The 15,765-nt window shown below is 43.7% G+C and overlaps 1 protein-coding gene across 2 annotated transcripts in view; it reads right to left on the minus strand.

Moving 5' to 3' along the window:
* The window catches only part of PDLIM4 (PDZ and LIM domain 4), a 205,442-nt gene that overhangs the window by 62,465 nt on the left and 127,212 nt on the right, over positions 1 to 15,765 (minus strand). For both annotated transcript variants that reach the window (XM_075856450.1, XM_075856452.1), the window contains exon 3: positions 14,438 to 14,516. In XM_075856450.1, coding sequence (XP_075712565.1) covers positions 14,438 to 14,516 — 79 coding nt within the window. The remainder of the gene's footprint in view (positions 1 to 14,437; positions 14,517 to 15,765) is intronic.

Genomic DNA, 15,765 nt, shown 5'->3' on the forward strand with positions numbered 1-15,765 from the left:
GGAGGAATTCCGCCATGTGTGGTCATGCCCTTATAGTCTATGGTGATGGATGCCACAGTTAGGCATCTGTCACAACCTCCGTTTAACGTATACGTTGTGTGCTTTCCCGGCGTATACGTCAAACGAAGACTAAAAAACACAGAGTGAAAGGTACCCAATAACCACCCATAGGTTTAACAGATAATCATAAAAAGCTCACAATGTATCTGTAAAATGAATACCATAACAATCCGACAGATACCACTGTAAGGCCGGATTCACACGAGCCTGTGCGTTTTGCGCGCGCAAAAATGCGGCGTTTTGCGTGCGCAAAAGGTCCATAAAAGCTCCGTGTGTCAGCAGCATATGATGCGTGGCTGCGTGATTTACGCGCAGTCGCCATCATGACACTCTGTTTTTATGTTTGTAAACAGAAAAGCACGTGGTGCTTTTCTGTTTTCATTCATAGTTTTGACTACTGTAGCGCGCATCACGCGCGGCACACGGAAGTGCTTCCATGTGCCGTGCTCGGTTTTCACGCACCCATTGACTTCAATGGGTGCGTGATGCGCGAAAAACGGGCAAATATAGGACATGTCGTCAGTTTTATGCAGCAGACATACGCTGCGTGAAAATCACGGACAGATTGACTAACATAGGTCCGTGCGACGCGCGTGAAAATCACGCGCATAGCACGGACGTATTATACGTTCGTCTGAATAAGCCCTTAGGCATCCGTCACAGCCTCTGTTTAACATATACGGTTTCCATAAGGTTTCCGTTTTTTTGGTGGCAACAACAGTCGACTGCGCTATTGCTTCCGCAAAAAAACTGAAACCTTATGGAACAGAGACAAACGAAAACTAAGGCAAACGGAAGCATTGTCATTGAAATCAATGGTAATGCAAACGGAAGCTATGATTTCCGTTCGCCTTTCCGTTGATGGGTTCCTATGACAGAAAGGTCTGACGGAACCCATCAATGTAAACCGAACGCTGATGTGAACTCGCCCTTAGGCTCTGTTTATATTGCGTATTGGCTTTACGATCAACGCATGTGCTGGAATGGACACAATGTAAACACAGCTTAAGTTTGAGGAGAGAGGTAGAGTAAGGGTATGTTCACACGTAGTCAACAAAAACGTCTGAAAATCCAGAGCTGTTTTCAAGGGAAAACAGACCCTGCTTTTCAGACGTTTTTTTACCAACTCGCATTTTTCGCGGCGTTTTCACGCCGTTTTCGCAGCGTTTTTTACGTCCGTTTTTGGAGCTGTTTTCATTGGAGTCTATGAGAAAACAGCTCCAAAAACGTCCAAAGAAGTGTCCTGCACTTCTTTTTACGAGGCGTAATTTTACGCGTCGTAATTGCCGTACGACGCGTAAAATTACGTGTCGTGTGGACAATACAGCGTTATACCCATAGAAAGTAATGGGCAGATGTTTGACGACGTATTTGAGACGTATTTCCAGACGTAAAACGAGGCAAAATACGCCTCGTATACGTCTGAAATTTGGCCGTGTGAACATACCCTAAGTGAAATCCCATGACTATACATACAGTGAAGGAAATAAGTATTTGATCCCTTGCTGATTTTGTAAGTTTGCCCACTGTCAAAGACATGAGCAGTCTAGAATTTTTAGGCTAGGTTAATTTTACCAGTGAGAGATAGATTATATAAAAAAAAATTAAAAAAATCACATTGTCAAAATTATATATATTTATTTGCATTGTGCACAGAGAAATAAGTATTTGATCCCTTTGGCAAACAAGACTTAATACTTGGTGCCAAAACCCTTGTTGGCACGCACAGCAGTCAGACATTTTTAGTAGTTGATGATGAGGTTTGCACACATGTTAGATGGAATTTTGGCCCACTACTCTTTGCAGATCATCTGTAAATCATTAAGATTTTGAGGCTGTCGCTTGGCAACTCGGATCTTCAGCTCCCTCCATAAGTTTTCGATGGGATTAAGGTCTGGAGACTGGCTAGGCCACTCCATGACCTTAATGTGCTTCTTTTTGAGCCACTCCTTTGTTGCCTTGGCTGTATGTTTCGGGTCATTGTCGTGCTGGAAGACCCAGCCACGAGCCATTTTTAATGTCCTGGTGGAGGGAAGGAGGTGTTCACTCAGGATTTGACGGTACATGGCTCCATCCATTCTCCCATTGATGCGGTGAAGTAGTCCTGTGCCCTTAGCAGAGAAACACCCCCAAAACATAATGTTTCCACCTCCATGCTTTACAGTGGGGACGGTGTTCTTTGGGTCATAGGGAGCATTTCTCTTCCTCCAAAAACGGCGAGTTGAGTTAATGCCAAAGAGCTCAATTTTAGTCTCATCTGACCACAGCACCTTCTCCCAATCACTCTCAGAATCATCCAGATGTTCATTTGCAAACTTCAGACGGGCCTGTACATGTGCCTTCTTGAGCAGGGGGACCTTGCGGGCACTGCAGGATTTTAATCCATTACGGCGTAATGTGTTACCAATGGTTTTCTTGGTGACTGTGGTCCCAGCTGCCTTGAGATCATTAACAAGTTCCCCCCGTGTAGTATTCGGCTGAGCTCTCACCTTCCTCAGGATCAAGGATACCCCACGAGGTGAGATTTTGCATGGAGCCCCAGATCGATGTCAATTGACAGTCATTTTGTATGTCTTCCATTTTCTTACTATTGCACCAACAGTTGTCTCCTTCTCACCCAGCGTCTTACTTATGGTTTTGTAGCCCATTCCAGCCTTGTGCCGGTCTATGATCTTGTCCCTGACATCCTTAGAAAGCTCTTTGGTCTTGCCCATGTTGTAGAGGTTAGAGTCAGACTGAATAATTGAGTCTGTGGACAGGAGTCTTTTATACAGGTGACCATGTAAGACAGCTGTCTTTAATGCAGGCACCAAGTTGATTTGGAGCGTGTAACTGGTCTGGAGGAGGCTGAACTCTTAATGGTTGGTAGGGGATCAAATACTTATTTCTCTGTGCACAATGCAAATAAATATATATCATTTTGACAATGTGATTTTCTTATTTTTTTTTTATATAATCTATCTCTCACTGGTAAAATTAACCTAGCCTAAAAATTTTAGACTGTTCATGACTTTGACAGTGGGCAAACTTACAAAATCAGCAAGGGATCAAATACTTATTTCCTCCACTGTAGGTATATGATTTAAACTATTGCTATATTTAAATTAAATATACTTTACATGAGAAACTGCTTGTACTAGAGACGAGAGAACTATCATACTGAAAGAATTTCAACACTGGTCATTTATAATCACTTTTTATGGCTCCCTTATGTTTGTATTTCACAAACTGTAACATTTGTAAATCAGCAAAAGAATTTCACAGCGATCCATTAAAACGTCAAACTGGCCTCTATAGTCCAATGGAGATTTCTGGAAATACCAATTCATCAGTGATGGTAATTTCACTAGATGGTTCCCGAGAGAACGCTGTAATTATTTTACTGCGCACACTAGAGCCAAGTGACCTGGGGACTTTTTACTTTCCTGAACTCTCGGTGCCTGCAGGGAAAGTACAGATTATTTTTCTTTTCGCCGTCTGCTTTTGACAATAAATATTAGCTATTACCAGAAACAATGACCGCTTACTATACATGAAAAGCTGTTTCCCTGAAAATGAAATACACGCTATTTCGTGGCAAGTTAATTTTTATGTAACTCGCACTTTCTGAAATACTATGGGATGGCACAGTGGTTTGGAAGCATATTACAAAAAAGGTGTGTTTTTTGGAAAAAAATTAATAACTATTTACACATCCTAATTCTTTAGTTCCCATATACAGATTATGTACAGATAAAAAAAAAAAGTAAAGAATATTTTCACAGTCCACAGCGGTTGCTTTATAGATATAAATGTGTAAGCAAATACGGCATGGTCCTATAGCAGCAGTTCCTGAGATGGCCGTATGCCTAGACCAATATTATCTCTGCACAAATCTACTCCCACACGTGACATTGCTTACAGCTTAAACAACTCTCTATGTGGTCACACTCGTCTATACGACAGAGACTTCTTGTATTTCCAGTTCACTCCAATCTGTCCAACTGGCAGCACTTCAGGATTGACATATGCTGCATGGCTTTCTATTGGAATATTATTATTTTTTGAGAATATAAGTATCTCACCTAAAATTGTGGGATTATGTTCACAAAATTGGCGTCTGCGTGTTTGTGATTTTATTTGCAGAAATCTGGCATAAATAAACATACCCTCAAGGGATTAGCAAAATATAGAAGCAAGAAAAAAAAAGTATACAAAGAATATTTTATGTAAATTCTATGTAAGGCTATGTTCACACGTCGGAGCCTCCGTTGCAGATTCCATCATATTTGAATGGGAAAAAATAGTGCTGTATGAAGCAAATTTTCCTGTTAAAATAACGGACAGATGTCAATGGGGTCCATTAGGTGCTGGTAATATCTGTCATACGACCGATCCGGCAAGGCGTCCTCATTTGTGTTATAAACAAAAAGCGAGATGGAGAAGTGAATAATAATAATCCTCTGTTGACATCTGCATCAAGGATTCCATTTCTGACAGGTCTGTGGTGGATTTGTTTTTAATGTAAACGGAAGCCTAATCGATTGCATTGACCTTATTGGGGTCCGTCAGGTTTCTTTTTTACAGGGTAGGATAGTGCTGCAGACTGTGATTCTGCCAGTCAAAGGTAATGGAAACCTGATGGAATGGAACCTAACTGATGTTAACTGATAGCACGGAAATCGAATTGAAGTCAATGGGGACCGTAATGGAAACACTTGTTTTTCCGTAACAATTATGCAAAAACATATAGAAGAGCCCCGGTCTTAACAGAGTAACTTGATTACAAATTGTGTTCTTCCTGCAGTTCATATTAACTATAAATCCAAAGAGCTCAGATAAACATGAGACACATTCCAAGATAATAAGCATAAATGTTTTATTAAGCAGGCGCAACTTGTTTATTATACTTGTACGTTGATGTATTGGTTCTGGAGCCAGGATCTGCGGTCAGAGGAGGCACAGTGTTCCAGGTCCTGGTTCATTGTTTCATGCACTCTGCATCTACCTTGTACGTGGTGGTATAAATCTCACTCTGCTGTTCTATGCTAGGCATTAGAGCTGTCTGCAATACCAAAAAACTGCAACAAATCTGAAGTGTCCGAATGCGGCCTTAAGAAAAGCATGTTGTTTGCAGGCGTCGCAGATATTGCTATCTGCAAATGTTTATTGTAAATATGGCCTATTGTAAATATGGAACAAATAATTTATACTTATGCTTCACACTAATGTGTATATATATATATATATATATATATATATATATATATGTATATATATATAATGTATACTAGAAGCTCTTCAAACATCGGTTATGTAACAGTTTAGGTTGTGTTCAGACCAGTGTCGGGCTTCCGTTCATGGGTTTCGTTCGACCTTTCTGTTGGAGGAACCGATGAACAGAAAGCCAAATGGAAACCATAGCTTCTGTTTGCATTACCATTGATTTCAATGGTAATGCTTCCATTGCAATTGGTTTCTGTTGGTTTACGTTCTGTAAGGTTTCCATTTTTTCACGGAAACGATAGCATAGTAGACTACGCTATTGTTTCCACAAAAAAAATTGAAACTATACGGAGCGGATACAAATGACAGAAAGGTCGAACGGAACCCATGACCAGAAGCCTGATGCTGATGTGAACAGGCCCTTAACTTTAGAAAGTGTACTAAACGTAAATCTATATTAACTGCATCCTTAAAAACACTTGAGGCATATATTATTTTATAATATGTGCAGTAATTAAAAAATTTACTAATATTGGAGGTCATTAAAAGGATTGTCTGCTTTAGGCCTTATTCACACGTGTCCATTTTGCCCGCGTAAAAAACGCAGTGTTTTTCCTGCATTGCAGCTCCGTGTCACATCAGTGTATGGTGCGTGTCTGCATTTTTTACGCGCGTATGTCATCAGCATGTCACGCATTTCACGTCAGCAAAATAAACTGATTATCGCTGCTTTTTTGTTACGGGTTTTCCCCAATGACAATTCACTGATTGTGACTAATGAGTAAAACGTAAAAATTAACTCGCTAAAATCAGGGGTACAATCACCACCATGAAAAGAGCCCACCGTGCTAGGTTAAAAAATTATTAAATATACTTCATTAACTGATTAATTTGCGAACCCTCCTAGAATGAGTATGTTTGAGTATATGGGATCAAAAAGCGTTTAACCATTGGTGTTACAGCGGATGGAACCCTGCACAGCACCGGAGTCTGCGTTACCGCTCATATGAACCCCAGTGCTGGGGTCACCCAACAATAGCGCTGTCGCCTACGCTAAAAATTCCCCCTCATATCTGACCCATCTTGAGAGGGAATTTTTATTTTCTTGTGTTTTTTTACAGGTTTGGTTGTTGGACTACGTCTGATTCGAGATTGTGAGCCCCAATGGGGACAGTAAAAAAGCGGACCTCTGTACAGCGCTGCGTAATATGTTGGCGCTTTATAAGTAACTGAAATAAATAAATAAATAAAATAAATGACAGCGTTTTTTTATCCTCAATAAAATGGTTAATGGGGGTTGTGTGTGTTTTTTTATTTCAATAAAATATTTTTTCTATGTCCTTGTGTTTTTTTAAACTTTATTATTACCGCCTTAGTAATAGCCGCTGACTGATTGACAACCTCCATTACTAAGGCGGGGCTTAATGTTATGCCGGTGCAGAGGCTAACACTAACCCCGATTATTACCCCGGTATCCACCGCCACCAGGGGTACTGGGAATAGCCGGGTACGAACCAGTACCCGACCATCTGTAGTGATGGTAGGGCACCGGGGCGGCCGCAGGCTGGTATTATTAGGCTGGAGAAGGAAAAAAAACAGTGGCCCTCCCCACCCTGGTAATGCTTGGCTGCTGCTGTGTTGTATCTGGCTGGTTATGAAAATTGGGGGGGCCCCACATCGTTCCTTCCAATTATTATTATTATTTCAAATGACTTGGGTCCCCCCCATTTTTCATAACCAGCCAGATACAATAAAACAGCAGCAGGCTAGCATTACCGTTGGGGGGGGGGGGGGGCGCTGTTTCCGGCCTTTCTTAGTCTGATAATACCAGCCAGCCTCTGCACCGGCTAACACTAAGCCCTGCCTTAGTAATGGACGCTGTCACTCAGCCAGCGGACATTACTAAGGCGGTAGTAATATAGTTTAAAGACATAGAAAAAATATTTTATTGAAATAAAAAAAAAACACACACAATCCTCATTAACCATTTTATTGATAATAAAAAAAGCCGTCATCGTAGTAGTCCTCGAATCCGACGTAGTCCAACGACCGAACCTGTAAAAGACCACAAACACAACAAAAACGATTAGTAACACATGTGTTAGGCTTAGATACAGGGCCGACGTGTGATACTGTCTGTTGGACCCTGTATCTAAGCCTACCTCAAGGTAGGCTTAGATACAGAGTCCAGCAGACAGTAATCTTATACAGTATAAGATTACTGTCTGCTGGAGCCTTGTATCTAACCCTACCATGTGGTAGGCTTAGATACAGGGTCCAACAGACAGTTTCACATATGGGCCCTGTATCTAAGCTTACCATGTGGTTATGTAAGATGCTTAGATACAGAGCCCCAGTAGAGAGTAATCTTATACTGTATAAAATTACTGTCTGCTGGGGCCCTGCATCTAAGCCTACCGTGTGGTAGGCTTAGATACAGGGCCCAGCAGACAGCATCACACATGGGCCATGTATCTAAGCCTACCATGTGATTGACTTAGATACAGGGGCCAGCAGACAGCATCACACAATCTGTGATTCTGTCTCATAGGCCCTCTAAGCCTGCTACATCGTAGGTTTAAAGGGGTTGTCCAGCAGTCCCTAAACATTGATGGCCTATCCTCAGGATAGGCCATCAATAGCTGATGGGTCGGGGGTTCGTCTTCCGGGAGCCAGCCAATCAGCTGTTTTGAAGTGGCTGCAGCGCTCGTACGAGAGCTTCTTCCCCTTAATTTCTCTTACTCGCTCACTCTGTGAATCGCCGACACGGATTCAGTGTGAGCAAGTGACCGGAATGAAGGGGAAGCAGCTCTCGTACGAGCGCTGCGGCCCCTTCAAAACAGCTGATTGGTAGGGTCCCGGGAGTCGGACCCCGACCTATCAGCTTCAGCAGACAGGGATATTAATCTTACCCTCCTCTTCAGCCGCAGCGGATGTCCTGACTCTATCCAGGGTCGGGATGTTGTGCGCGGCGCATAGCGTTGTGACGTCATGTGCTGCTTCCTGCTGCGCTCCGGAAGCAGGAAGGTAAGTACCGTCAGTTACTATAGTAACAGGGGCCCCAGTTACTATAGTAACTTTTTATTGATGTGGTGCGGGGGGGGGGGGGGCGGCAGGCCCCCCTGACTTAGGGGCCCGGTCGCAATTGCGACCGCTGCGACCCCTATAGCTACGCCACTGGGGCCGTTTCTTTCAATCTGGTCCTCCAAATGCGCTTTGTACACTTCCAATGTTTAAGAATTCTGTGCAGATGGTCTAACTGCAATAAAATGAGTTTCACTGGCTGGCAGCAGATAGTTCAGAGCTGTGTTTGAGTAACAGACAATGTGTAATTACAGCACCACCTTACACCTTGTAATAGAGGGGCATGCTGACAGCTGTAAATATAGGCAATGTCTGTGGGAGGAGAGAGGGGGAACTGTATTCCTTTACATGATAATCCTGCCCACAGAAAGCCCTGGCAGCATCAAAACAAAGATTCTGTATAGAGCCAGGTAAGATAATGACATGGAAAAATAACTGCTATGGTGACATCACCAGGTGAGTATTCAGACACACTTTGGTACTTTTCTGTATTTTTATATAAGCTTGGAATACCCCCTTTAACACCACTGGAAATAACAAAATGGCTGTATGTACTGGGCTATAAAGGAGACGTTGCAAAAACGGTGTCCCGTGCTTGGATATCACTTCCTGCTCTGCAGCTATTGGCTAAGGCTGCAATTTATAGACTTCCTGCTGTGAAAATTCCCTGCATGCACTCTGCACATAATACTGTTAATACTGAGAGCTCTCTGCTAAGCAGATAAAAGTGAGGTTCCCTTTAAGTTATGGACAATGAACCAAAGTGCCTGGTTATATGATAATGCAATAAAATAGGTGCCTGTCTGGTTATGTATGCAGTCAATCACCAATGTAAAAACACATGATTCTGGCAAAACAGCTTTGAGAGAAAAAAAGTTTACACCTTTCAATTGTACTGCTGGCCCTAATTTTCCTTGACTTACAAGTCACTAATGTTATAGATCATGTACAACATACTAAAAGAATTACTAATAATTTACTCAGTGAGCATGTCCTGACTTCCATTAAGGCTGGGTTCACACGTGGCGGAATTTCACTTAAATTCCGCTGCGGACACTCCGCAGCGTTAATCCGCAGCGGAGCCGTTTGTCCATTGACTTACACTTTAATTTAGCAGTGTTCGTTTAGACGAGGCGTAAAATTCCGCTGCGGAGCATAGGCTGCGGAGCGGAATTTGGTGTCCGCAGCATGCTCTGTCTGTTGCGGAGCAGTGGCGGACTCATGGCGGAATTTCTCCATTGACTTCAATGGAGATTCAAAGTTCCGCAATGAAGTCCGCAGCTGTCATGCACATGTCATGTGTGCTGCGGATACGTCTTGCTTTTTTAACTTGACATTTCTTCATTCTGGCTGGACCTATGTATTTCTAGGTCTACAGCCAGACTGAGGAAGTCAATGGGGCTCCCGTAATGACGGGAGCGTTGCTAGGAGACGTCAGTAAATAGTCACTGTCCAGGGTGCTGAAAGAGTTAAGCGATCGGCAGTAACTGTTTCTGCACCCGGGACAGTGACTACCGATCCCAATATACAAGTATCTGTAAAAAAAAATGAAGTTCGTACTTACCGAGAACTCCCTGCTTCTGTCTCCAGTCCGGCCTCCCAGGATGACGTTTGAGTCTAAGTGACGGCTGCAGCCAATCACAGGCCAAGCACAGGCTGCAGCGGTCACATGGACTGGCGCGTCATCCAGGGAGGTCGGGCTGGATGCCGAAAGAGGGACGCGTCACCAAGACAACAGCCGGTAAGTATGAAAGTCGTTTACTTTCACTAGGGAAAGTGCTGTCCCTTCTCTCTATCCTGCACTGATAGGGAGAAGGGAAGCACTTTTCCCGCAGTCCGCAGCAGCTAGTCCGCATCAATTTTCTGCACATTTTGTGCAGATCCGCAGCCGTAATCCGCAACCCGGATTAGGTGCGGCATTGATGCGGACAGTTGCGGAGGAAATCCGCCACGTGTGGTCATGCCCTAAGAGTACAAACAGTAAAAACTGACCTCAATGAGCACCAGAAAAAAAAAGTCCAGACAAGTTATATCTAACCTAAAAATTATAAATAAATATCTCATAACTTTGTGGTTGGCTTAAATTACTGTACCAGTAGCTTCAAGTCAGCTTTCCAACAAAGATTGTGTGGATCTCAAGAGGCTGGTAATCACATCTGGTGCCAATTCATGAAGTCATCCATTGTGGAAGAAGCTTTCCAGTGCAATGAAACACATTTTCCTTTTATTAAAATAATGTCTTGCAAATTTTAATCACAAAGTAGCAATACCCAAGAGTGAAGTTTGGTCAGATGATGTCCGCCACAAGTCCCTCTATTCCTGTACATATGAAATGCAATATTTCTGCAAGGCGAAAGCTTGTCTGGCCCATTAACCAATGTGGGATTAGTCTGACTTTTATCCTGAAATTTATATTGATGGTTGATTATAAATAACCGCAGTAGGGAAATGCGACATATTTTATCAAGAAAACTGACAAAAATATATTTTCCAAAAGATATATATGAAAAACAAGAATAAACTGCACTTTCATATACTGTATGTGTTACGCAAGTGAAAGCAAAGGTAGCTGAAAGGAAAAGTTCTCCTTGTGATGCTGGGCTTTTATATTGGAGAATTATTGGGGGTTCTATAAAATGGGAAATAAATATACCTATTAGCAATATTGTTTCTAAGAGGGGAGCAGAAATGGTGAAAGGAACAGAATATAGGCGTCATTTATGGAACCTATACTCGGTGGGGAGAGATAATGGCCTATTTGGAGGTGGCTGTATTTTACTCACCATGCTATGATGAACAGCCACAGTGAATTTCCTGTGCCTGCTCTCTGCCCACTTTATAAAGGTAGAAATTAATCTTATAGGGAATGGCAGTAAACGCCAACTAAATTGGCCCACATTTACAAAGATTGGCTTTGTTTATGCCAGTCTAAGTAAGTTAGTTGAAGTGATTTGCGCCAAACTTAGTAAAAGGTGAACGTGTCTCCATTGGAGACCACACCAACTTCTCTCATCCCTTTCCAAACTTGTCAAGTGGCAATTTTTTCCATTAAAATGTCGTCATGAATTGCAACATTTTAGTAGCGCACTTTACACCATAAATTGGTGTAAACTGCTTAATAAATCTGGGCCATTAAGATAACATTCTGTGCCAACTGCAATGAGAAGACATTGTGAGCATGTACTCACAAAAGTGCCTGGTAGGTAATCTGGGTGAATAAGGTAACATACAGTGAAAAATAAGAGCTAAGGAAAATTTAAAACTGGTCCGGTACTGACCATAGCAGTGGGAGTCCGCATCTCTATTACACAATTAGGACATGAAAGCAGAAATCTGGAAACAAATGTGGCAACCTTATTTTTCCTTTGGATTACTTTTTGATATGTGTACGGGCCGATCAGAAACCAAGCGGCTCAGCGCTCACCCCAGCTCATCTGCTGCTTCGTTTTAGCGATCAGTGGGAGTCTCGGGGCTTAGATTCCCACCAATCAAAACTTCTGACATGTCACTATGACATGTCAGAAGTTTTTTGAAAGTTTAGTTACCATTTAAGCTGGCCATACACTAGAGATTTCAGTTGGCCGTTGCTTCCTAAAATCTAGGCTGGCAAATGATTGATTTTTGTTGTCTGACAACTATTGTCATTCAGAATTAACTATTTCAGAATTAACTAATTTAAAGCATACCTAACTTTCAAGGCGAATTTTCAGAATAAGCTATCATATATATGTACAGCTAGTGGGTGGAGCCTAACTGCTATAATGTCTTCTATACACTGCTCACAGAGAAGAGGAGAATCCTTCTCTATCTCCATCTATCACACACAGAGTCGAGTCGCATTATTATGACAACTAGCTAATGACCAGAGTAACCACCGTGTGCAGCACGGACAGCAGCTAGACGGGCTGGGAGTGACTCGATAAGGTGCTGGTCGGTGGTCTCAGGTATCTGGAGCCAGGCTGACTGCAGTACATCCCACATTTGCTGGAGGGTACGTAGGGGAGGATCCATAGAGCAAACAAGACGATCGAGGTGGTCCCACAGATGCTCAATCGGGCTCAAGTCTGGCGAATTTGGGGGCCAGGGAAATACTTGGAAGTCTTGGTTGTGCTCTTCCAACCACTGTCGGAAATTTCTAGCCGTGTCACAGGTCGCATTGTCTTGTTGGAAGATTTAATCTACTCCAGGGAAGACAAACAGCATGTATGGGTGGACGTGATCTGCAACGATGCATTTATACCCAAATCAGTTCAGAGTGCCTTCCACATGGATGAGTGGGCCCAGAGAATGCCATGAAGAAAATCTCCAGACCGTAACGCTGCTGCCACCAGTTTGTGTTCTCCAGCAATCATTGCAGGGTGTTTATTATCTTCTCGCCTGACATGCCGATGTCCATCCGTTCGATAAAGCAGAAAATGTGACTCATCGGAGAAGGCAATCCTTTGCCAATCATTGGTGGTTCAATTCCGATACTGCTAATGCCCCCTTAGCTGCCCTTATACAGTATAATGCCCCCTAGTTTCCCTAGTGCCAGTGCCCTTGTAGATAGTGACACAGTCCACATGTAGATAGTGCCCATGTAGATAGCACCACAGTGTCCCCTGTAGATAGTGCCCCTATATAGTGCCAGTGCGTCCAAGTAGATAGTGACACACCCCTCTTGAAGATAGGACCATTAGGACTCCCTCTAGGAGCTGAATCCCCAGCCAGAGCATAAGCCAGGGATTCCACTCCTAGAGGGAGGCCCTGATGTCACTGTCCATATATGGACAGTGACATCAGTGGCTACTCCATTAGCGGAATCTCCGTTGCTGAAACTGGCCGGGGATTCCACCCCATTCGGAGCTCCTGACGTCAATGTCCATATATGGAGAGTGACCTCAGGGGTTTCCTCTAGGAGCGGAATCCACGGCCAGATTATCGGCAACAGAGATTCCGCAAAAGGAGTAGCCACTGACATCACTGTCCATATATGGACAGTGACATCAAGGGGTTTCCCGAGCACAGCGCTTAGAACAGCGCTGTGCCCGGGAGGTCCTCGATGAGCAGAGAGGCTCTATATGCTCCTCCACTCTGAACTAATTCTGAAGCAGGGAGCTGATGGTTCCCTGCTTCAGAATTGGGTCCAACTGTATCTGTGTCCTGAGGACGCAGATACAGTTGACAGCGGGACATACCCCCGGCTGCCCGGGACAGCGGGACACCGCTTGGAATCTGGGACTGTCCTGCTGAATTCGGGACGGTTGGGAGGTACAGTATGTCCACTGGATATGCAATAAATGTCTGACAGATATGGGTCCCAGCTGCTGGATGTCTTTCCTTGATCACACTATTCTTGGTATTTTCTTGACACCGCTGCACAATGAAAACCTCACAAGTTTGTCAGTTTTTGAAATATTGGCCCTGGCTAGTCTAGCACCGATGATCATGCCTCGCTCAAAGGCACTTTGATCGCTCGATTTTCCCATTCTAATGTGAATTCACACTGAAACTGATCCACGGAAAACTTGCTCACATGATTTTATGCTGCACTCTGGGGTCACGTATCTAATTTCCATACAGGGAAGCTCCAATCGTGAAAGGGCAGGTGTCTCTAATAAACTGGCCATTCAGTGTAGCACATATACAGACATAAATACAGATGTACATCTGGGCTGTTTATTTTCTTTTAGGCCCTGGCTCCAAAGAAATAAAATACACAACGATTTTTCGCGACTGAAAATTCGCAGGCACATGAAACAGCACGTAGACATGCATTTACATGCCCCCTTCTCCTGCTCTGTGGAATAATATTACTGAAGATAATATCCGATAATGCTCACAATCAGCATATAAATCAGCATTTGGCACCTAATATCGCTGTGGAGCCCGGGTCTAAGGCTGCGTTTAACTATTGTGAAAACAAAGGTTCAATATAGTATAAAATATCTGAAAAATAGCCATAATAAAATGTGGACATGCACACCATCGACTGCGTATTCAGTACCTTACATGAAAAAAAGCTGGAATCGAATTGTCATTGGCAACTCTGACCCAGAGTCTACTTACATAAATCATGTGTAAACTTATAGTGAAATGGTTCTCTTACCTGTAACTCTGATTCCAGGCTGTATTTGCGAGGCTGCTGCCTGATCTCTTCTGTAGGTGACCATGCTCTCCCCTCGCACCTGCAACCAAAGGTGAAACTACAGTCATGTATCGATCACTGACAGTCTAAAGAATGTCCTAATGCACATAATGTGAGATTTCCAGGAAACCATTTGTGTCGGCCTCCCTCATTACTAATATCACCAATACTGTTGTTTGCAGGCTACATTTCTGTACTGTACAGCATCTGCTTACACTCTCATTCATAAATGGAGAAAACTTACAGTATTCCCTCAGCGCTATCCACTATACTTAGTAGAAAGTATACAGTGAAGGAAATAAGCATTTGATCCCTTGCTGATTTTGTAAGTTTGCCCACTGTCAAAGACACAGACACAGTCTAGAATTTTTAGGCTAGGTTAATTTTACCAGTGAGAGATAGATTATATTTAAAAAAAAACAGAAAGTCACATAGTCAAAATTATATATATTTATTTGCATTGTGCACAGAGAAATAAGTATTTGATCCCCTACCAACCATTAAGAGTTCAGCCTCCTCCAGACCAGTTACACGCTCCAAATCAACTTGGTGCCTGCATTAAAGACAGCTGTCTTAAATGGTCACCTGTATAAAAGACTCCTGTCCACAGACTCAATTAATCAGTCTGACTCTAACCTCTACAACAAGGGTCTCAAGCACGCGGCCCACATGCGGCCCCTGGGGCTGTCATCTGCGGCCCGCGGGACACAGAGCCGCTAGTATCGACTCTGCTCCGAGACTCTGGAAATCCCTTATATCGCTGTCCACATATGAACACCGATGTCTGGGGCTTCCCCAGAGCCGGAGTCCCGGGCAGAGCGCTAGTACAGGCTCTGCTCCGGGACTTGTGGAATTCCCTGACATCGCTGCCCATATATGGACAGTGTGTCAGAGTCTTCCCCAGAGCGGAGTCCCGGGCAGAGCACAGGTATCGGCTCTGCTCTGGGACGCTGCGGAATTCCCTGACATAGCTGCCCATATATGGACAGTGTGTCAGCGTCTTCCCCAGAGCGGAGTCCGTGGCAGAGCGCTAATATCGGCTCTGCTCCGGGACTCTGCGGAATTCCCTGACATATATGGACAGTGTGTCAGGGTCTTGCCCAGAGCGGAGTCCCGGGCAGAGCGCTAGTATTGGCTCTGCTCCGGGACTCTGTGGAATTCCCTGACATCGCTGCCCATATATGGACAGTGTGTCAGGGTCTTCCCCAGAGCGGAGTCCCGGGCAGAGTGCAGGTAACGGCTCCGCTCCGGGACGCTGCGGAATTCACTGACATAGCTGCCCATATATG

The sequence above is a fragment of the Rhinoderma darwinii genome, chromosome 3 (assembly GCF_050947455.1).
Source record: "Rhinoderma darwinii isolate aRhiDar2 chromosome 3, aRhiDar2.hap1, whole genome shotgun sequence".
In the NCBI taxonomy this organism is placed as follows: Eukaryota; Metazoa; Chordata; class Amphibia; order Anura; family Rhinodermatidae; genus Rhinoderma; species Rhinoderma darwinii.